The sequence below is a fragment of the Microcebus murinus genome, chromosome 4 (genome assembly GCF_040939455.1).
Source record: "Microcebus murinus isolate Inina chromosome 4, M.murinus_Inina_mat1.0, whole genome shotgun sequence".
Lineage (NCBI taxonomy): Eukaryota > Metazoa > Chordata > Mammalia > Primates > Cheirogaleidae > Microcebus > Microcebus murinus.
This window is the reverse complement of record NC_134107.1, coordinates 11060926-11085207: the sequence shown is the minus strand read 5'-3', so window position 1 is coordinate 11085207 and position 24282 is coordinate 11060926. Positions and strand designations below refer to the sequence as shown.

The following is a 24282-nucleotide window of genomic DNA, read 5'->3' as shown; positions in this document are numbered from 1 at the left end:
CTCATTTGTCTGTTTCTATCCAGGGTTTTTAACAACTCTTTTCCCTGGATTGTTTTTCCCCATCCTGTTTGTCTTGTGAATTTATTTATTTTATTTTATTTTTAAAAATTGAGATGGGGACTTGCTATATTGCCCAGGCTGGCATTGAACTCCTGGGCTCAAGTGATCCTGCTGCTTTAACCTCTCGAGTAGCTAGGACTATAGGGATGTGCTACCGTGCCTAGCTAAGTAAATTAATTTCTGTTTAACTTTGTTTTGCTATACTTTTACTGAGGTTTCACGAAGCGATAGAGGTAAATGTATACATAAATCCTAACCTTAAAGAATTCATTCATTCAGTCATTTGGTGCAAATACTATGGGCCCAGTACTTTTCTTGTTGCTGGAGGTAACATAATACATAAAACAGACAAATGTTCCTTTCCTCATGGAGTTTAAATGCTAGTGGTGAAGATACACATTAATCAAGACAAGTAGAGGTACAGTATATTAGATAGTGATAAGTGTTAAAGAGAAAAATAAGAAAGGAACATGGGTAGGAAATACCATGTGGAAAGTTGTAATCTTTTTAGGTAGATTGCCGTGGAAGACTTCATTGAGAAACGGCCATTTGAGTAAAGATCTTAAGAAGTGAGGGAGCTGATCATGAGGATATTTGGGGAAGGGCATAACAGCGACAGGGAGGAGCCAGTGCAAAGGCTCTGAGGCAGCAGCGTGCCCTGCATGTCTGAGGAACAGCATGTCTGAGGATCCAAGTATGGCTGGATCATGCTGTAAGGACTGGCTTTTATATGAAATGAGGTTGTAGGGTTTTAAGCAGAGGCGTTATTTATAGCACAGCCACTGTGGCTGCTATCTGGAGAACAGTCTGTAGGGGAAGCAAGGGCAGAGGCAGGGAGACCAGGAAGGAGGCTGTTGCAGTGTTCTAAGCCACACAGAAATATTGAGTGGCCGGACTCTGGATTTGTTCATGAATTGAGGTGTGGGATGTAACAGAGAAATAACCAAGATTATTTTAAGGTTCATGACTCCTGTGGGCTTTTGAAACTGTAGAATTTTGGTCTCAATATAAGTGGTATCCAGTCTGTTAAATGAATACTTCACTAAAGAATAGCCATAGAACTATTTTAAGACATTTTGCTTTACAAACTATAACTCTTCTTTTTTTAAAGCTCTTCACGGAATATGGTCGTCTGGCGATGGATGAAATTTTCCAAAAACCCTTCCAGGTAGAATATTAACTATGGATATAATTCATGTCTTCTTTTTAGTTCATACATTAGCAAACTATAGCTCGCAGGCCAAATCTGGTCTGCCACCTGCTTTTATAATGACCTATGAGCTAAGAATGGATTTCACATTTTTAATGGCTGAAAAAACATGAAAAGAGGAATATTTCATAACAAATTATCTGAAATTCAGATGTCAGCGTCCATAGCTAAAGTTTTAGTGGAACACAGACAAGCTCATTTATTTATATATTGTCCGTGGCTGCTTTCCTGCTGCAACAGCAGAGTTGAGTAGTTGCTTAAAATATGTACTCTCTGGCCCTTTACAGAAAACGTCCACTGACTTCTGCTTTAGCTAATTGTTCTTGAAGACAAGAAAGCACAGCAACCTCAATGAGCTGAGAGGTGCTGTCAGTGTGTGAGCGGGTTTCTTTCCCTCTCTAATAGTAAAAGCACATCTGATATGATTAGCTGGTGCCATGTGGTTTCTCTTTGTCCTTTACTACATTTTCCATACTTGCCTTTAGGGAGGAGCCCTGAATTTAACATTTTTCTCATCAATCTCTTCCTTCTGTTCATACTAACCTGTGGGAACAAAAATAGCAAATGAGATATGTTGGCCTCACATTTGGCTTAAACATGTCTTTCTAGTATTTATCAAGACAGTACAGAGTAGATAAATCCTTTAGTACATTTCCTTGCTCCCTTTGCGGAAGCTGGCATTATGTAAAGAAGAATGGCAACTGTTGTCTTGAGAATGTGTTTAAACATTGTTACAGTATGTTCTGCTTTTTCCCTAACTAGACACTGATGTTTTTGATTCGAGACTGGAGTTTCCCTTATGAATACAGCTATGGACTACAAGGAGGAATGGCATTTTTGGATAAGCGTTTACAGGTAAGTGGAATATAATTTTCCAAGGAATTATCTAAAAGTAGTGATAGCTTTCTCATTTGCCTCTTTGGCTTTTGTATTCAGAGCAGATTATTGAAAATATATTGAGTGTGTTAAATATATATATATGAATTTTAACACAAACCAATATTATTTATTCTTGGTAGGATTAAAGAACCTGGATATATAATGCACACGGTCTGTACACTTGATCTTAGCCACAAGGCCAAAAAGCAATGCACAAGGACTGTAGAAAAGAACTCTGGGCAAAAGCCCAAGGTTTGATTATAATTTTCATTTCACATTTTAAAACCAGGTTCTATGTGTGCTTTTAGAAGTCAGATTCAGAATTTTAGTTCTGTTGTTCTTATTTATAATTCTTACTTGTTTTTGGGTTAGACATAGGCCCACCCTGTTCTCTAAAACCAGAACACAGGAGTCCTTTGCCAGTTACTACTAATGAGATAGATCCTTCATGCCCGCAAACCTTCCCATGTTCTTCCTAAGTATTGTACAATACTCTTTTTTTAAAAGAAATTCTCTATTACCTGTTGTTAGCTATAGGAGTCGAGCCATGGGTAATCAAAATTACGCATTTTTTGCTTCTTAGGCTTTTGAGTTTTCTTATTTGGCCAGTATAATCCATCAGAGTTAGGGAGGCTTCTTTCCTTTGTCCTCAAGCTAGTTGTTTCCAGTGAAGAAAACCAAATGGTTTTTGGTTGCTAAATTGTTGGTTTTTATTGGCAGGTGAAGGAACATCAACATGAAGAAATTCAGAATGTTCGAAATCACATTCACTCATGTTTCTCTGATGTCACCTGCTTTCTCTTACCACATCCAGGACTCCAGGTGGCCACAAGCCCTGACTTTGATGGGAAATTGAAAGGTGTGTTACAGATGTTATTTTAAAGATGTGATTTGATCTTTGTAGTTAAAGAACAATCAATCAATTATGAATTGAATGCTTAAGAGAAATAGTATGGTTTCTCAGTATTTATAATCTAGTTCAGATTTTGCTCCTGACTTACTGTGACCATCAGAATTAGTTTACCTTGGCTTCTGCATCTGAGATGGTGGTGGTAATATCCATTAATAATCTAGTCTAAGAGACTTGTTATGGTTTTTGGTTTATAAGAGATACAAATGCTAAATCTAGGAGACTAAATATAAGTCAGCTCACATTTATCAAGTGAAATTAATTTCCCAAGAAGAGGTAGCATGATGCATGGCAGAGCTATTATTTTCATCATATTGGTAATTATAGCAAAACCTGATGCTGGGCCATGTGCTAATGTCAGGAAGTGCTGACTAGAGGGCAGGTGAGAGGAATCAGAGTAGGGACTCTTGGGCTCCATTATCTTATTTTTCTTCCTTATTCATCGAAGCCTTGAGTCATTTAATGGCTGGTCTTAAGTTTACATATGTGTTAAACTGAGCACTTCTGTTTATAAGCTTATCCGAGCTTCTGAGATTCCTGGTAAAGTGGTAATAATAATAGCTGCCGTTTTTAGAGGCCTAGCTGAGTTTGTAGCACTATGCTAGCTGCTTTCATACTTGTGTTACCAGTAATTCCATCAAGTTGATCTTACAGGTGAGGAAACTGGCAAAAATAGGTAAGGGAAAGGAGGACTGTTAAGTAAGTTGCTCAAAGTACTCAGCTAGTAAGTGAGTAAATGGTGGGGCATAGATGTACATTTAGATTGTTATTGCCCCAGAGCCATACTGCGCTAAAGTAGTAGTTCTTCTCTTATGTGGGGGAAGCCATTTAGAGGATATGTACTGCTTAGTTGCCAGGGGAACATACCTTTTGAAGTAAAGGTTTTCTTTTTCTTTTTTTTTTTTTTTTTGAGGCAGAATCTCACTCTGTTGCCCAGGCTAGAGTGCTGTGATGTTAGTCTAGCTCACAGCAACTTCCAACTCCTGGGCTCAAGTAGTGATCCTCCTACCTCAGCCTCTTAGTAGCTGAGACTGTAGGCACACCCCACCACACCTGGCTAATTTTTTCTATTTTAGTAGAGACAGGGTCTTGCTCTTGCTCAGGATGGTCTCCAACCCCTGAGCTCAAGCGATCCTCCCCCCTTGGCCTCCCAGAGTGCTTGGAATACAGGTGTGAGCCACTGTGCCTGGCCAAAGTTGAAGGTTTTCATAGCCTCGTGTTAAGTATAAATGCATCATTTTCGATTTAGTTGATCCAAGAAAATGAATATACTTGTTCAATTCAAGGTTTACATTCCAGGTAGTTTTAATATTACAAAAGAAACTTGAATGTGAGAGACTTCACCTTTATCTCTGTTTGTCACTTGTCTGATATTTTTAAGTGTTTGGCAGCTTTCCTGAAAAGGAGGCTTCCTGAGCCTGTTATATGGGAATTTTAAAATCCAAGCAGTGGGCTTGGCTTTGGAAGAGAAATCTGCTTAGGCAAGCACTGGAACTGGAACATTTTACCTAAAAAGCAGTTTGGGCTGGGCGTGGTGGTTCATACCTATAATCCCAGTACTTCAGGAGGCCAAGGTGGTTTGAGACCAGCTTGGGCAACACAGCAAGATTCTGTCTCTAAAAAAGAATAAAATAAAAAAGAAATTAGCTGAGTGAGGTGGCATACACCTATAGTCCAAAGGCTGAAGGAGGAGTACAGGAGTACTTGCTTGAGTACAGGAGTTTGAGGCACAGTAAGCTATGATGGCACTACTGCACTCCAGGCTGAGTGACAGAGTGACAGACCCTATATGTTTAAAAAAAAAAAAAAGGCAGTTGCTAGGGAGTTTTCAGAGTTGAGCAGGGAGAGAACTTTTAGGGTTATAATGCTTCATTATTAGTCATACTTTTATCAAACTTCAACTCAGATTTATCACCAATAGGGAAAATGTCCAATTTAATTCTTAAATGGAAGATGTTTAGGAAAGGGTGCTCTTTTTGATTCAAGGTAGTCTCAGATTATCACGTATAAACTTTCAAAAATGGTATTCTTCCATATTTTAAATCATTTTAATATTTCAATGCATTTTATTTGAAAATTTAGTTTTGTTTTTACCATGTTAGTCAAGAAATAGAGGTTTTTTTTGTAAGTTCTATAATCCTGACTTTTGAAGTTTTGTGTCACTTTTGCAAATGCATATTATATTAATTTCCTGTGGCTGCCTTTAACAAATTACCACAAACTTGAGTGGCTTAAGACGAGAGATTTATTTCCTCAGAGTTCAGGTATGAGAAGTCCAAACATCATGGTTGGTTCTGTCTGAAGGCTCCAAGGGCGCATCTGCCCCAGGCGCTCTCGTAGCTGTTAGTAGTTGCTGGTAACCCTGGCTTTCTTTGACTTGTCCCTGTAGTTGCCTCTAATCTCTGTCTTCGTCATCACATGGCTGCCTTTTCTGTGTGTTTTCTCTTCTTCCTGTAAGCACACCAGTCTTTGAATTTAGAGCCCACCTCAATCCAGTATGACCTCAGCTATTAGTAATTACATTTGCAAAGACTATTTCCAAATAAAATCACATTCTGAGGTTCCAGGTGGACATGAATTTTTGGGGAGGGGGTGACATGGTTTCAACCCCACTATATGTATATACAGATTAAAAATAGTTTAATCACTAAATATTAAGTGTGTTAAGTTTCATATTTATTATATTTATAAAATATGGAACAGATTCTGTATAAACAATCGATTTTCTTTTTTGATTGCAAGTCCTTTGAGCAAATACAGAAACAATCTTTAATCTCATAATTATGTACTATTTCGTTTCCTCATTCAGGATAGAACTATAAAGTACATTTTTAGGGTTTCAGTCTTCCTTTCTTACATGAAAAAGCAAGTCCAAAAAGAAGAAATACAAATGGTCAGTATATATTAAAGAAAATATAGGCTGGGCGTGGTGGCTCACGCCTATAATTCTAGCACTCTGGGAGGCCGAGGTGAGAGGATCACTGAAGGTCAGCAGTTCAAAACCAGCCTGAGCAAGAGCGAGACTCTGTCTCTACTAAAAATAGAAAGAAATTTATTGGCCAACTAAAAATATATAGAAAATATTATCCAAGCATGGTGGCACATGCCTATAGTCCCAGCTACTCGGGAGGCTGAGGCAGAAGGATTGCTTGAGCCCAGGAGTTTGAGGTTGCTGTGAGCTAGGCTGACGCCACGGCACTCACTCTAGCCTAGGTAACAGAGTGAGACTCTGTCTCAAAAAAAAAAAAAAAAAGAAAAAGAAAAAAGAAAATATATGCAGCATCACAATAATCAAAAAAGCACAAAAACATTCATATAAATTATAACTTTTATGGATAGTAATGTGACAGTACCAGAATTCAAAATGTTTATATTCTTTGATCCAGTATTCCACTTTTAGGAGTTTATCCTAAGAAACTGTACAAATAAGTGGATAAAAATATATGTGTGGGCATATTTTGCTACTATAGTGTTACTATAATAGAGAGGAATTGGAAACATCCCAAATGTATGTTTATGAGTCATTGGTTAAATTATGGTACATCTGCACAAAGAAATAAAATGCAGTCGTTAAAAAGGATAAGGCAGATAGATGAATCTATATGTATTTACATAGAAAGATGTCTGTGATACATTATTATTATGTTTTTTTGAGACAGAGTCTCATTTTGTTGCCTAGGCTAGAGTGAGTGCCATGGCATCAGCCTAGCTCACAGTAACCTCAAACTCCTGGGTTCAAGCGGTCCTTCTGCCTCAGCCTCCTGAGTAGCTGGGACTACAGGCATGTGCCATCATGCCTGGCTAATTTTTTCTATATTTATTAGTTGGCCAATTAATTTCTTTCTAGTTATATTAAAGACAGGGTCTCGCTCTTGCTCAGGCTGGTTTCGAACTCCTGACCTCGAGCAATCCACCTGCCTCAGCCTCCCAGAGTGCTAGGATTCCAGGCGTGAGCCACTGCGCCTGGCCTCGATATATTATTAAATGTAGAAAAATTACAGAGTAGCATATGTGGCATGATCCTATGTATTTAAAAAATATAGGCTGGGCACAGTGGCTCATGCTTGTAATCCTAGTACTTTGGGAGGCAAAGCTGGGAAGATCCCTTGAGGCCAGGAGTTTGAGAGCAGCCTGAGCAAGAGCAAGACCGTGTCTTTAAAAAAGTGTAAAAAAATTAGCTGGGTGTGGTGGCATGCACCTGTAGTCTCACCTTCTCGGGAGGCTGAGGCAGGAGGATCACTTGATCCCAGGTGTTTGAGGTTGCAGTGAGCTGTGATAAAGCCACTGTACTCTAGCCTGGCTGACAGAGGGTGGAAAATATATATATATGTGTGTGTGTGTATAAATTTATAAGTAGTTTTTAAAATGAAAATGTTTGAAAAATAAAAATGTTCTTTTTTGCCTCGCTTTAAAAATATGTTAAATATAGTCTGCCTGGTGTTTAAGGAACTGCAATTATTAATATTATGAAGATTATTCATGAAGAATTCTTAACCAGCTCTGCAAAAAGTTCATGTAGTTTTTAGATTTGGAGATGGATATTTTGTTATTTTATTTTATTATTATTATTATTTTTTGAGACATAGTCTCGCTTGTTGCCCAGGCTAGAGTGAGTGCCATGGCGTCAGCCTAGCTCACAGCAACCTCAAACTCCTGGGCTCAAGCAATCCTGCTGCCTCAGCCTCCCGAGTAGCTGGGACTACAGGCATGCGCCACCATGTCCGGCTAATATTTTATATATATATAAGTTGGGCAATTAATTTCTTTCTATTTATAGTAGAGACGGGGTCTTGCTCTTGCTCAGGCTGGTTTCGAACTCCTGACCTCGAGCAATCCACCCGCCTTCGCCTCCCAGAGTGCTAGGATTACAGGCTTGAGCCACTGCGCCCGGCCTATTTTTTTATTTTTATTTTTTTGAGACAGAGTCTCACTTTGTTGCCCCGGCCAGAGTGCTGTGGCGTCAGCCTAGCTCACAGCAACCTCAAAGTCCTGGGCTCAAAGGATCCTTCTGCCTCAGCCTCCCGAGTAGCTGGGACTATAGGCATGTGCCACCATGCCTGTCTAATTTTTTTCTATTTTTAGTAGAGATGGGGTCTTACTCTTGCTCAGGTTGGTCTCGAACTCCTGAGCTCAAACGATCTGCCTGCCTTGGCCTCCCAGAGTGCTAGGATTAAGGTGTGAGCCACCGTGCCTGGCCTATTTTGTAATTTTAGGGATAACCAAGATACTGAAATGTTTTTAGTGAAGATTAAATTGTATGCTAAATTGCAAAATAGTAGGTGACATGTGAGCATTTGGCAAGTGGTAGCTTGAGAACCACACAAAATTTATTGCAGCAGACCTGTCAGAGCTGATGTGTTTCTGAGTTTAAACAAACAAAAACAAACACTTAGATGTTATATTTTCTCAATTGTATTTGTACAGTTGCTTGGCTGAGATTCTGCTGTCCTGCTCCATATAACTTGGAAAAGACAACATTAGAATGTTTAGGGCTTGAGAATATTTATAGCTAACTCATAAAAGGAACTTAATGTCATTCTGTGTTACATTTAAATTTAATAAGAACTACATTCTGAAGCTATTTCTGCAAATGTTCCTCCAAATACTTTAGGAATTGTTTTAGTGGTTTTATTTTATTTTCCAAGATTGACTACTTTATTGAGAGGTAAGTATCTGCTGAACACGATCCTAGTTTTGGCATAATTGATGCTAAGCTAATGCTTCTTGCAGTAATTAGCTAGATTAGTTGCCTTTTGAGTGTCTTTTCATCAGACAAAGGATGACTGTGCCATCAGTGTAAAGAAAACTCTTCTTCCTATTTACTATATGTAGCGGAGATACCTAATACAGTAACTACTATGTTGTCTAGTTAGAAAATAACAGAAGGGTTTGTAGGGCGCAGTCTTCTTTGGCACCATGAGAAATTGAGGCTATTTCTGTTATGAGATGGTTTTTTGTCTATTCTGATTTAAAAACCATTATTTTGGGATAGCTTTCCTATAGAAACATGAATACCCTAGGATCTGTAAAACTCAGTAAAATAGCATTCTCTAGTATCTGAATTGATCTTTTTGTGAATTTGAAATACTCAGTCTTTCAGTGGAATGAAAGTTGAATTCATAAAAAAAGGATTTTTTAAAATAGAAAATACATTCAGATTTTAAAATCCCAAAAAAGATTAAAAGGTATTCAGTGAAAAGTCTTTTTTCCATTTCTGTAGGCTTCCAGAGTTTATTCCGTATATGCAAGCAAATATGAATTTATACAGAACAGCATGTTATGTACACTATTTTATACTTTTTCACTATATGGTTATAAAGAATTTGTCCCACTTTTTCCCTTGGAGTTTTACAGTTTCATTTTTCATATTATAATTAGTTTTATGGAGTGTTAAAGAGTTCTTTCCTGGGTATGGTTTCTAGCCACTTTCTTTTCAGCTGATACTTGGGAACCCAGGAAGATGTTAAATTACATAAATCAGATTCTTTGTATTTTAATTTTGCTTTGTCTTCATAGTTGGCCAGTTAATTCTTACTTTGAGAAAAGAGCTCTACTTAATGGCTGTCCTGAACCCTCTGTGAGAGCCTTGTAGAAGCTGCAGAGAAACTCACTTTTCCTGAGTTAGTGGCTTTTTGGTCTTAATGTGGCCCAGAGGGCCTCTGAGGAGATAATACAAAATATAACAGGGTATAGGTTCTTCTACTTCTTTTAACATTAAAAAATTAACAAAAATCAAATAGTGATTTCTAACTGATTTTAATGGGTAGCGTGAGGGTATGACAAAGGCCTGAGACAACTTGAGCAGTTTATAATTAATTTGTTGAAGACCTTGTTAACGGAATTCTTTAAAAAGCTAAATTTTTTGAAAGGCTAGGGAGTAGACTGAATATTCCAGAATGAAAACGAGGGTAGAATATTCTGCACACAATATTCCATTCTGAACTAGAGAGGACTTTGTATTGCAGATGAAGGTACTACATTAGGGCAACCTGGTCATAGCCAGAAAGTGTCAAAACATGGTCTGGAGCCTCTGCCGTCCACATCCAACTAGCAAATGTTGAAATAATGAGATAGACTGTGATCATTGTGTTTTATGCTCACCTTGGTTGAATAAGGCTGTGTGGCTTATTGTTTCCTTTTTCATCATCCCGTGAACAGATATTGCTGGTGAATTCAAAGAGCAGTTACAGGATTTGATACCATACATATTAAACCCCTCTAAGTTAATGGAAAAGGAGATCAATGGCTCAAAAGTCACCTGTCGGGGACTATTGGAGTATTTTAAGGTAAATATGTTTTTTATTAAAATATTTTATTTTTGATAAAACTGATCTATGTTGTAAACCAACTTAAATGTCAATATTTTGAAACTTAGGGGAAAGTTTCCTGGGAGAGATGGTAGAGGCATTTTCAGAGACCTCAAGTGTCCTTTCAGGAGTGGGCCACTGGGTGGCAGTATCAGTCTAAGAACCAAATGGATGTTCTTTGCACTCTCTTAGAGGAGTAATTACTGTGGCTAAAGGAAGATCGTTCCTCAAGGAAGATGGTGTGGACAGGAGGTGGTTAGGAAGTTGCTGTGTGTAGGAGACCACACCTAGATGTGACACGACTACCTCAAGGCGGATGATCACTCTGCCCAGGTAGTGGTGAGGCCAGTGTGCATGGGGTGTCAGATGGTATCCTAGCCTTCCTAGGCTTGTGCTGCTTGAGAAGATTTTTTGTTAACTAAAAATGCTAACATGCACTCACAGGTGTGTTGTGTTTTTGCTAATTCCTGGTTTTTGATCTAGGTCTTTAGGAAAATGCAGTTGTATGGTCATTGTTTCTAAAAATTAAAGTATGGATAATATAAGGGCTGTCTGGAAAGTATCCAGCCATGTAACCATTCTTGTTATATTAACAATGGCTGGCTACTTTCTGGACAGCCCTTGTATATATGACAGAATGACATTTTTCATAATCAGTTTTTATGTTTATATTTAAGGCATATATTAAAATTTACCAAGGAGAAGATCTGCCTCACCCCAAGTCCATGCTTCAGGTAAGCGATTCTTTGACATCCTAAATGCAGTCCTTCAGTCACTTGAGTTGGCTCGTATACAATAGGTAGAGTCCTTTAAGAAGAGAATGCGATTGCTTTCCTTTTTCATTATGAAGGTCTGGTAATTTTTGGCATGTCTTGCAGCAGTGTGGCTGCCTTCTGGTTTTCTTGTTTGTATTCATGGTGGTACCATTAAAACAGAATGGCCTCTCTTCACTGGGTCTGATCATCCCACCAAACATCCCACCACACACACCAAACAGTTTGGAAAACACTGTTTTATTATACCCAGGTAAAACATATCCACTATATGTTAGGGAAGTAATTTCTTGTCATCTGTTGTTTACTTTAGTAGAACACATCCTGAACTATTTGCTGTTCACTAATTGGGTTTTTTATTTTCAACTAGAAATTGTCATTTGGTTAAAACTTATCATTTCTGACTTTCATGTGCTGAATAAGGGCATTTGTTGCCAAATGCTGATTTCTTTAGTAGCAAAACATTTTCACAAAGGGAGCTAGAATCTGTAATTGACATTGTAAAGATTTTTTTTCCTTTTTTGACTCATATCTATTTATTACATTTAAAATTGAAACAAAGGAAATGAAATTTTCCTTGATTTTTTTGAGGTTTAATTTATGCTAAAGATTCTTAAGTATAAAACAGATTTTGTGGTAGAAATTTGGCAGAGAAAGTATTTTATTTCATCAGTTGAACTGTATGAAAACCTAAAAATTAGCAGAAAGTTAATAAAAAAGGAAGAATGGGGAATATGGTGAGAGAAGATTTTTATTTGGTTATTTGTGGAAAGAATGTTAAGAGGAAGGATTAATAGTTCACACTTTCCTTTCTTAAAAGGCCACTGCTGAAGCCAACAATTTAGCAGCTGCAGCTTCTGCCAAGGACATTTATTATAACAACATGGAGGAGGTATGTGGGGGGTATGCTTTATTCTGAAATATCTATAACTTGCCCATTGTTGCTGTTTTCAAAAGCCCAAACTTGGGCCGGGCGCTGTGGCTCACGCCTGTAATCCTAGCTCTTGGGAGGCCGAGGCGGGCGGATTGCTCAAGGTCAGGAGTTCAAAACCAGCCTGAGCAAGAGCGAGACCCCGTCTCTACTATAAACAGAAAGAAATTAATTGGCCAACTGATATATATACTGATATATATATATAAAATTAGCCGGGCATGGTGGCGCATGCCTGTAGTCCCAGCTACTCGGGAGGCTGAGGCAGAAGGATCACTCAAGCCCAGGAGTTTGAGGTTGCTGTGAGCTAGGCTAATGCCACGGCACTCACTCTAGCCTGGACAACAAAGTGAGACTCTGTCTCAAAAAAAAAAAAGCCCAAACTTGATCTTAATGTATCTTAAGATGATAAGGCAACAAACCTGTATTCAGATCGTCCTGATAATTGGGGCCTTCTAATTATTATCATTTCTTTTTCTTTTTCTTTTTTTTTGTAAAGACAGAGTCTCACTCTGTTGCCCAGGCTGGTCTCAAACTCCTGGCCTCGAGCGATTCTCCTGCCTTGTCCTCTCAGAATGCTGGGAGTACAGACAGATGTGAGCCAGCACACCTGAATAGGGCCTTCTAATTGCCACCATTTCTAACTAAAGCTTTCTGGGTTTTTTTTTTTTTCTAAAGAGGGCCTCTCTGTTGCCCAGGCTGGAGTGCAGTAGAGCAATCATAGCTCACTGTAACCTCAAACACCTGAATTCAAGTAATCCTCCTGCCTCAGGCTCCCGAGTAGCTGGGTCCAGAGGCACACATCACCAGGCCCGGCTAATTGTTTTATTTTTTGTAGAGATAGGGTCTCACTGTTACTGTAGAGTGAGACTCTGTCTCAAAAAAAAAAGCTCTAATATCTTAAAACATTCTAACCTTTTTGTTGTCTTTTCATTTGGCACTTGCTTTTGAAAGGATCGTAAACATATCGTGTCTTTGTTCTTTTTAGGTTTGCGGGGGAGAGAAACCTTATTTGTCTCCAGACATTCTAGAGGAGAAGCACTGTGAATTCAAACAACTTGCTCTGGACCATTTTAAGAAGACCAAGAAGATGGGAGGGAAAGATTTCAGTTTTCGTTACCAGCAGGAGCTGGAGGAGGAAATCAAGGAACTGTATGAGAACTTCTGCAAGCACAATGGTAGCAAGAACGTCTTCAGCACCTTCCGAACCCCCGCTGTGCTGTTTGCGGGCATTGTGGCTTTGTATATAGCCTCAGGCCTCACTGGCTTTGTTGGTCTGGAGGTCGTGGCTCAGCTGTTCAACTGTATGGTTGGACTGCTGTTAATAGCGCTCCTCACCTGGGGCTACATCAGATATTCTGGTCAATATCGAGAGCTGGGTGGTGCTATTGATTCTGGTGCAGCATATGTATTGGAGCAGGTAAGTGGTGTCACTGAGGAGGCTGAGATTCAATAATGGGCAGATATTTGTGCTTTTGTTGGAAGATATCTCAGTTTAGAAGAATTTCATAGTGGAAGAACATATGAGAAACTTCCCTTGGCCATTTTTTATTGATAGGGTTTATATGATTTACTATCCTTTTTTAGGGTATTAATGTTTATTCTTAGTATTAATATTTTGTTTTTATGCCTAAAAACAGCCCTTTAATGCAAAAAAAAGTTCCAATTTAGACACATTTTGTTTTTCCTAGGCAACTTCTAATTAAATGCTCTTCAGATAGAATTTCTGTGTGATTCTCCCTCTCCCCAGCCCCTTGGATTAATTTGCTTCACTGAAAATTAAGAGCTTTGCAAAAAATATGAACTTAATACAATGTTCTGTTTTGAGTCCTATTGGGTTAGAAAATAGATGGCACCTCTTTTGTTTAAAATCTTCCGATAAGCTAGTGGCTTTTTGACATTGACATGATCTGCAGTTTTATAGATCTTAGAGATGACTTATTTCTTTTTCTGAGTAATATGAACAGATCAGTTAGGTCAAGCAGCTTGTGAAGCCAGGGGAGATACCCTGGCTACAGAGCAGATGCTTCACTGGCTGTCTTGGGGCTTAGCTGCTGCCATAGCCCCTGCTCACCCTGGCATTTTTATTCCCCTACTTTGTGTGACATACTGACAATGGAGACATTTTTTTGAAAGTTTATCTCCAAGGACTTACTTTCTTGTTGTTGTGTTGTATTTTATTAACTTACATGTTGAATAAATGGACTTTTGCAGGCGTCTTCTCATATTGGCAATTCCACCCAGGCTGCTGTGAGGGATTCAGCTGCTGAGAGACAACCTGTGGATAAAAAAGCTCAATAGATCTTAATATGAGGATCCAACAAGAACCCGACCAGCCCCTACCTATTTCTGGGTTTTCACCACGGCCACAAGTCCATGTCCAGAGGAGTGGCAGATTCCAGGAAGAGCTGAAACGTGGCACCATAATAAACGAACTGACCTCTCCTGTGGTTTCAGATTCTTAAATACACTTCCATTTCTGTTGGAAGTATTTCTTTTCCTTGCTGTTACAAATCCAAGCCTATGTTTATTTTCTTATTACTCTCTGCTTTGTGCACTTTATGGGGGAGAAAGTTAAAGGAAAAAAATAGAAATGCAGCTTTTAAGTTCTCTATGTGCCACTTAGTGCCTTTTAAGATTGAATCCATGGTTTTGCAGACACAGTGGGGAGGGAATGGAGGGCAACTTCATGAAAGATGCCATTTTGGGGTGAAACTTCTCAGTTCTTTACACTTTTGAGAAGGATTCCTTTTTTTTAAAGTTTACAAAACTTAGAAAAACTTTAAAACTAAAGAATAAATGAAAATGATGCCATCACACTTTACAAATCTTATTTATAATGTTATAGAATCCTGTTTGCCACATAATGTGGGAAAATTATATTTAAGTATACCATATTCTGAAACGTAAGGTTTTTTTTTTACCCAATAGGCTGACAGTTTTGTTGTAACATGCTTTATTTTTTTCTCACAGCTTCTTTCTAGAGAAAGAGGCATATATTCCTTGAATAATAAAAGGACTGAGCTAGATGCTATAAGAAAAAAAGCTGAGTTTAAATTAATCATGTGACCTCTGATAAGTCTCTTGAACTTGTGCCTTGGTCAGGTTCACTGTAGATTTATATATGTATGTATGTTATACTCAAGTCTTATACACAGTTGTCATTTGAGAGGTTTTGTTTTTGAGAGTTCTGCATAAGAACAGAACTTTATTAAGAATTAGAGGAAAGATATTACCAAATATTACTACCTTTAATTAATGTCTTATTTCATGTGGCTTAGCAATAATTAATAAATAACCTGATTTAAGGTCTTTATCCAAATTTTAATTTGCATACTCCTATGTACTGTCCAATGTCTAATAATGAAACTAAAATTATCAGTTTTATTTAGTGAATCTTCTTTTATTTAACTTTACTTTTGATTAGTCTGGTAGCTTTAAAATAGCTTTGGCATAGTAAGAACCAAAGTCCTATTCAAATATAAACAATATATAGACGTATCTAAGAATTCTTTTTTTATTTACCTTGATTAGGTGATTAAAAGTTTAATCTGTTAGTTGCTTTTCCCTTTGATTTATAATGGTGAATTGTTGTGGATTTTAAAACATCTTAAAACTTGCCTGCAAGTATTTATATAAACATTCAGGTGTGTGAGCCTTAATTTTTGAGATAATTTAATTTTTGTTGTGGGAGGGAGGTAGGAGAGCTTAGGCAAAATATAAATATTATATATATGAAGTATGAATGGAGTAGAAAAAAGAAAGTCTCTTCTAGCATGTAATTTCTTTATCAAAGAATTTTTTTGACTAATACTTTACCGCTCAAGTATTTTTATAAGTCCTAAATTCCTAGCATTTTATATATTTTTCATATTTATATACCATCTTGCCTTGAAGTTGTTGCTGTTTTACTCACTTGCTGTTATATTTTAGAAAAATTCCGCCTTGTTCTAAAAACTGTTTACTTGTACTTACCAGTGATGTCAAGCTTTGACTGTTAAATTGAAAGCTTCTGAAATTTTGGTACATTTTCAGGTAGTCTCTCATCTCTCTCTGAAGATTCATACTTTGATTTTAAGTAGCAGGTCCTATAGATTTTGAGATACTTAGTTTTTAATATATTCTATAAGTAAATTTATAAGTTTCAGAGTAATTTTCAAAAGTGAGAACTTTTGAAAACTTTTAATGGTGAGAAGGGATGATGTGTCTAAAACTCATTTTAATACTAAAGTATTAGGTCTTTTTTTAAAAAAAGTGATAACGTATGATTTAATGAAATCTTAGGTTACTATTTAAATTCACCATTTCTGTTTTATTCTTATAAGGGAATAATGTTGGTTTAATTACCCAGAGGAAACCCTTTTTTTGGTCTTTATTAGTTAACTTGTTCTGTCTCTGGAAAAGGATTTTAAAGTTTTCTTGGTGAGGGTTCTTGTGAGTTTTCTTTGATCTCTTTTTTTAACTGTATAAGTTGATGATTTTATATCAGCTTTTTCAATAAAAGATGCATTCTCATTGCTGGCTATAAATAGTCCTGGGGAGACTTATAACCAGATTGAAAAGAATGACTTAACCTGTTGTCTTCTCTCAGCTTCTGATGAGCGGGTCAGGAGCTCAGGTGGTAGTTAATTATGCAGTGTCTGTTGCTCTGCTGCTCCTGGCATTTTTTTTTTTTTTTTTTTTTTTTGAGACAGAGTCTTGCTTTGTTGCCCAGGCTAGAGTGAGTGCCGTGGCGTCAGCCTAGCTCACAGCAACCTCAAACTCCTGGGCTCGAGTGATCCTTCTGCCTCAGCCTCCCGGGTAGCTGGGACTACAGGCATGCGCCACCATGCCCAGCTAATTTTTTTATATATATAGCAGTTGGCCAATTAATTTCTTTCTATTTATAGTAGAGACGGGGTCTCGCTCTTGCTCAGGCTGGTTTTGAACTCCTGACCTCGAGCAATCCGCCCGCCTCGGCCTCCCAAGAGCTGGGATTACAGGCGTGAGCCACAGCGCCCGGCCTGCTCCTGGCATTTTAAATCTGCACATTCCTAACAACATATGGAGCATAATTCCATTAATGTATAGAAAAGAGATTTTCAAAATAATTCATTTCAGAAGTCAAATGTTGCTATTAATAAATTTAAATAACTTCGAATTAGCTTCTTATAGTAAAAATAATAGAATCAAAAGTTTTAATTCTTTCACTGCGAAATCTTTCTATACGATTAGTTTGTAGATAAAATGAGGACAAACTGTCATGCATCATCAGCTTTAGAGTCATATCTTATTTTTTCAGTATATTGAGTAATCTGTTCCATGGAGGTTTACGTTTTCACACCTACTTTATACTTGGTAAAATTGCCTGTGAATATTATTTCTGCTTTATTTACTCTTTTCTCTAACATGAAGTAAAATGCTATGGGCAAACCTACACGAACAGAAATACCACCACCTGTTTCTTTGGTGGATCATGTGTTCTACTTAGCTTATAAAAATGGTGCCTTGGATGGGGTGAGTTTGGATGAGTATGTATGTATGAGTTATAGCAAAATTAAGTAGGCAAAAGTAGTAAAACAAATAGTTTTTTAAAATTTTTTCCTAGGTTTTTTTCTTTCTGAACAATGTAACTTATGTGGAAGTCTTTATAGAGCTGTGGCTAAGGTTTGGATCTAACAAAATGTTAGTCAAGGTATATGGGCATGATGAAGACAAACTTCAGTTATGAAAGTACAAACTATGTGTGATTAATTTTCTAAAATGACATTAAGAAGCCTGATGAAAAGACCATTTGTACTTGAATAGTTTTCCTTTGTTATGATAAGTCATACTATAGCTCTGTTTGGAGTGGTGGCTCTCATCTACCTTGGAGTGCATAAGACTTACCTAGGAGCCCTGTTCAAAAAAATTCAGATTCATTACCTGGGATGCTTGTTTAAAGAATTTCAGATTTCCAGCTTTATGCCCAGTGATTGCCTCAGTTGGTCTGGGCTGTGGCCCTGGAATCATCACTTCATAAACAGTATCTTAGGTGGTTAGACTGCTCCATGAGATGAGAAGTACCAATAAGAAAGTATAGTTTGCTATAGTCTGGAGGCAAGTGGATACCTTTTACCTGAGGTTCAGAATAGGTGGTCTCCTTCCAGATATAATCACCGGAAGTTTACAGTTTTCAGAGCAGTAAGGTTGCCTTTAATCCAGAAGATTGTCTAAACTCCTTAAAGCTATTTTATTTTATTGTTATAGTGCCTTCTTTGAAAAATGAATGTACAGGCATCCTATGTATTAACAGACATAATTAAGATTTTAAAAAGCAATTTGGATAGCTGTTTTTATTTCTTTTTTTTTTTTTTAAGAGACAGAGTCTTCCTCTGTTACCCAGGCTGGAGTGCAGTGGCATTGGCATGTAGCTCACTGTAACCTCAAACTCCTGGGCCCAACCCATCCCCCCACCTCAGCCTCCTAAGTAGCTGGGACTATAGGCATGCACTATCACACCCAGCTCATTAAATTAAAAAAAATTTTTTTTTTTGTAGAGACAGGTGTCTCACTACGTTTGTTCAGGCTGGTCTTAGAACTCCTGGCCTTAAACGATTCTCCCACTTCAGCCTTCCCTGGTGCTGGGGTTACATGCACCAGCCACTGTGCCTGACTTTTTCTTTTAGAAGCCAAATTCAGCGTTATGACTTGAACCCCTAAGTCTTTAGCATACAGAAAACTTTAAACCACAAATAAAAATAAGGAAGAACAGGATTATAATTTTGATAGCGACTTGAGTATCCAGTATCAGGGACTTCTCTAAATCTACGGGCAGAGAGGTTTTGGAAGAAATTTTCCTTGGGAAGGAATTTTATGTGCCAGAAAAAACTTTAAATGTATTTTTATGATCAAGGGAAGATTGCATTGATTCCCAGTTTGCTAATTTAGATGAATAAATGCTGTCATGGACATAAGCCTTAAAAGGAGTTAACATTAATCTTGTACATATACAAATTTTCCTCAAATTTCTTTTGTTGTTCTTAAAAAGATTTGTTAGAAGTACTTTCTGCTAGACTCTTGCCTTTCAATGGCTTTAAAATTTGATACAGTTTTTAAAAAGTGCAATGGGATGAGATTATGCTATTATTGTATTAAAAGCATGTTTCTGTTTCACTCCTAGTTGTAAGGTCATTTAATGGAATAAAGATCACAGTACCACGTTATCTGTGTTTTTCTTTCTCTATTCTTTTAATGTGTGAGAGTCTGTGAAATAGAATCGGACTTGGCAAAGTGAATAGGACCTCTAAGATAACCTGGGGTAAAATGTGGCAGTGTGGTTCCAGTTAGTCAACTTTCTCTGTCCTACAAAGCAATAGTGAACTAGTAACTTCCTATCATGGTACTGGAGAAGGCTCTGCTATTGGAGTTGCTTAAAAGTGAACACAAATTTTATTTGTAGTAACATGGATTTGTGAAGACCTCTTTATTTGTGACACTTTAATTTGGTTGCCCCAGCTGGTTAAATGGTTCCTCTTTGGGGGCGGGGGCAGGGAAGGTAAACCTCTACTGAAAGCTTTCCCTTTCACTGGTGACCTTGGAGGCAGTGGGCAAGTTGCTCATTGTACTTCTCAAATATTGTGTAATAGCTAGACATAAACTTAGCCCTACAGTGAAAAGATTTGTTCTATAGTTGGAAACACACTGGTGGGATCAGCAGCCTTTATCTGTCCATCCCTGGTCATGATCTTTCATCAGGCAGGTGCTAGGCTAGGTGCTGCACTTAAGCTCATCTCAGTTTATCAGGGAAGGGGCTAACTCTGAGGTGGTATGTGAAGAGTAAGGTGAAAACAAAGATGCAGTACCTGCGTGCTACCATCAGTGCTGACACCCTCATCAGGATCCTCTGGGGAGAAGGAGAGACCAGGGCCAGGAGTGTGGTCTGGTTTGGATGGGAACATGTCAGGCAGACTGGCTTGCCTTTGGGCATTTGACATTTTTGCCTTTGATTATTGTGTATATCAGTTTGCAAAAGATAAGTCCAACTCTAATTAGCTTAATCAAAAAAGGGAAGAAAAGGAATCATAACTGGGAAAAAGATTCTTGTTAACTGGATGTCTGGGGGCAAAACTAACATCAGGCACTGTGGACACTCAAATGTCAACAAGGCTTGTATCCCAATATGCAGTGACCTAATTAATTATCTGCTGTTGTGGTTGGGTTTCCTTCATACCCCAGGAAGGACAGGCACAGAGGGTTCCAGGCTTATGTCATCCCACTTTAATGTCCTCAGAGGAAAGAGGCTTTGTTTTTGGCCTGCCTATTAAAAATGCGTGCATCTCTCTCTCCCAGAGAAGCCTTCTGATTGGTTTTGCCTGCCCCTCCACGGTCAGCACTAAGCTGGGATAGTTGGTCAACTTAACCTGGCCAGACTGAGGTTCTAGGTGTCTAGCAAGGGTGACACACTGATTGGCAGCTCCACCAGAACCACAGAGTCACCAAATGAAAGACTGCTGGGCAGATCAAAACAAATGTATCTGCAGTTACCACCTCAGACTGGCCATTTAACAGGCGTTGGATTGAGAGATGTGGGGATGGTTCCCAGGTTAAAGGTTCTGGAATGTTATTTTCAGGGAAAGTGGAGATGGTTTTGCTGGACATTTATGCAGAAGAAGCTCTTCAGGGCATTTCAATAGGGATTTATTCTCTTTCTTCTTCTGTTGGACTTGAAGGGTTTCAAAGGTGGGGCATTCAGAAGGAAGTTACATTTCACCTTCCTTTATTTTCATAAAAACCTGATTTTTCTGGTCAGAGCAAACTGAAAGTTAACATATTGACAAAGCCTTACCACAGTGGCCTGGACACGTGGGAAAACCCTGTATTCAGTTGGCTGATGAGTAGTTTCCCCTGAGGCGTGCTCCTATTTTGAGAGTTGCTGTTAAGCAACAGAAACCCTCACGCTGTGAAATCTCTGGATTCTGTTCCTTGTGTGTAAAGAAGCATCACAAACAGCCTCCCCTTTGATGCAGTTTGCTGCCTGCTTTCTCTCACCCTCTCCCCGTTTCCTTCTGCCCTGGTCTCCTTGTTCCCCACCGTGCCTGCTCAGAATCCCCCCAGGGTCTCGCAGGCCCACACAGCAAATTAGCCCTGCCTTTCCCTCCCACCTGCTTAGTTAATTCTTCCTCAGAGAGTCAGCAACGCGTCCTCAGAAGGCAGAGAGTGGAGAGACTGCAAATAAATAAAGTTAATATTTTCCCCTCCGTCACAAGAATAAGAATGGGGCCCACAGCTGTGCCATGCAGAAAAGCCGGGAAGCTGGAGTCAGGCACTAGTTGGATCCTGGCATCGCAGCCCACCTGTCCACCCCTTTGGTGTGAGGGTTAAGGATGGGCTTGCTAGTTATGGGTGGCATCACTGGGTAGTTTCTCAGCAAGTCCTAGGGCCTGTCTTTTGAGAGCTGTGTGAAAAGTAAAAGTATATAGTCCTTGGCACGGCTCCCCCTCTACAGTGTATTTTTTGTTTTGTTTTGTTTTTTTTCCCCGGCAGAGTCACAGGAAAAAGAAAAAGCAAGAGAGGTGAGATGTGGGCCCTTCTGGAAGCATAGGGTGAGGAGAGGCAGAAGTCAGTTTGGTTTCTTCAAAACCGAACCTCTCCCTGCTGGGTTTGGCTGATCCTACAGATAACTCACTTGCTCAATTTGCCCCACATTTGTTGGGTGAGTGATTGCACACACAAAGCTCTGGTATTTATTTATATTGCCTCTTGACCCTCCTTGTTGGGATACTGTGTGATGTTGGTGAGCATATCTCTCTCATGTTAATAACAGCCAACATGTCCTGACTGAGGATTTACCACGTGCCAGACATTGGGCTCACACTTAATGGGCGTCGTGTCATTTGTTGCTCTCCCTTTGGGGAATATATCCTTACACATTATACAATATCATCATCACCCCATTTTATAGGTGAACAAACTGAGGCTCAGAGAGGGAACCATGTCCTGGGCCCTACAACTAGCAAGAGTCAGGGCCAGGATTTGGTCCAAGCATCCTGACTGCAAGGCTCAGTGCTGGCACTAGTGTGGTTGGCGTATAGAGATGAATGAGCGCTGGTTCTGCGCGTGTGGAGTCAGAGCCCAGTGCAGAGGAAAGGCCTGTATTGGGGCATTCATTTATTCATTCATGGAATGTCCATAGTCTGCCAGGTTTTATGCAAGGTTTTGGGGATACCTCCCTGGCATAAGACCCAATAGTTAAAAGTACTTTCTTTCTGCTAGACCCTTGCCTTTGAATGGCTTTAAATTTAATACAATTTTGTAGGTGGGAGCAAGATTCCACCTTCATCCTCTTAAGGTCTATACTGGGCCTGAGAATTAATTGACATAAGATAGATTCACAGGAGAAAAGCATACTCATTTCTTCTTCTTCTTCTTCTTTTTTTTTTTTTTTTTATGAGACAGAGTCTCACTTTGTTGCCCTGGCTAGAATGCTATGGTGTCAGACTAGCTCACAGCAACCTCAATCTCCTGGTCCTGGGCTCAAGCGATCCTCCTTCCTCAGCCTCCAGAGTAGCTGGGACTACAGCATGCACCACCATGCCCAGCTAATTTTTTCTATTTTTGGTAGAGACAGGATCTCGCTCTTGCTCAGGCTGGTCTCAAACTCCTGAGCTCAAACGGTCCGCCTGGCTCAGGCTCCCAGAGTGCTAGGATTACAAGAGTGAGCCACCATGCCGTCCTTGTCTTTTGTTTAAGTGACTGGGTCCTGCTCTTTTGCCCAGGCTGGAATGCAGTGGTGATATAGCTCACTGCAAACCTGGCCTCCAGAGCTCAAGCAATCCTCCCACCTTGGCCTCCGGAGTAGCTGGGACTATAGGTGAGCATCACCACACCTGGCTAGTTTTTTAAAATTTTTTGTAGAGATGAGGGTCTCGCTGTTATCCAGGCTGGTCTTGAACTTCTGGCCTCAAGTGATCCTCCTGCCTCCGCCTCCCAAAGTGCTGGGATTATAGGCATGCAATATTTATCTTTAGTTTTAAAAAATTTTAATGGTTGTGAAACCATACAGAGTTTTAAGTATCCCAATTACCATGTAGTGCCTATCCTTAAAATGGTTTGAGTTTCATACTAAGTGATCTGCCTTCAGGAAGGAGGGAAGACGTGAGAGCAGACCAGCTCAGCCGCTGACTGCGGTCTCGATTTATGGTTTTGGGATTCCCCAGCCATTGCCAGAAACATCTTACAAACAGATGGCTTTGGAGATAAGTTGATTTTGCTGTCCAGCATCTATTTTCCTTTCTCTTTGTATTAATCTCCATTTCCCAGGTTTCTCTGTTCTTGGAGCGACTCAGGGGTGAAGGACAGAGGGACTTCAGGATGAATTCTTCTCTCTCTCTGAAATGGGACAAGCACAGTTCTGGAGGCTGGAAGTCCGGGATCAAGGTGTGGGCAGGGTTGGTTTCTCCTGAGGCCTCTCTCCGGGGCTGGGGGGTGGTATCTCCTCCCGGCGTCCTCACATGGTCGCCCCTCTGTGTGTGCAGATTTCTTTGATACAAGTTTTACTTGGCAGGGAGCCCTCGAAAAGAAATCAAGACCCAAAGAAGCAGTTGGTGTCAGTTACTTCTATACTGAACCGGATAAAGAATAGTAAGCTGTAAAGAAGCAACTAAATTATGTGAGGAGGCTTACAAGGTCAGAGTTATTTTCCTGCAGGACGTTATGCTCAATTAAATAAACGGGGCACAGAAAGACAGATACTCCAAGGCCTCACTTATGTATGGGATCTACAAAGTGGAACTCACAGAAGTAGAGAGTAGAATGGTGGTTACCGGGGGCTTAGGGTTGGGGGTTTGGGGAGACATTGGTCAAAGGATACAAAATTTCTGTTAGGGGGAATAAGTTCATGAGATCTGTTGTACAACATGGCAACTACAGATAGTTAATATACTGTATTCTTGAAAATTGCTGAGCGAGCTTTTGTGTTCTCACCAGGAAGAAAGTATGTGAGGTAATGCCTATGTTAATCAGCTCGACTTAGTTATTCACAATGTTTATATATTTCAAAACATGCTGTACATGATAAATATATCAAATTTTTATTTGTCAATTAAAAAAATAAGAAATTAAAACAATTAAAAAAATAAGATCTGTATGGAATTCTTTTGGTCTCGACTTCTCGTCTTTGAGGATAAGGAAGTTGCTTTTTCTTCTAAGTATAGGAAGGGTGTCCACATGGGAATTTCATCTCCTGCTTCTAA

The 24282-nt window shown here is 39.1% G+C and overlaps 1 protein-coding gene across 2 annotated transcripts in view; it reads left to right on the top strand.

Annotated features, from left to right (window-relative positions):
* ATL3 (atlastin GTPase 3) overlaps positions 1-14516 on the top strand; it is a 43812-nt gene extending 29296 nt beyond the window's left edge. For both annotated transcript variants that reach the window (XM_012777851.3, XM_012777850.2), the window contains exons 6-13: positions 1172-1228; positions 2033-2125; positions 2870-3008; positions 10218-10345; positions 11044-11100; positions 11960-12031; positions 13059-13490; positions 14285-14516. In XM_012777851.3, coding sequence (XP_012633305.1) covers positions 1172-1228; positions 2033-2125; positions 2870-3008; positions 10218-10345; positions 11044-11100; positions 11960-12031; positions 13059-13490; positions 14285-14371 — 1065 coding nt within the window. In that variant the 3' untranslated portion in view covers positions 14372-14516. The remainder of the gene's footprint in view (positions 1-1171; positions 1229-2032; positions 2126-2869; positions 3009-10217; positions 10346-11043; positions 11101-11959; positions 12032-13058; positions 13491-14284) is intronic.
* The last annotated feature ends 9766 nt before the right edge of the window (positions 14517-24282 follow it).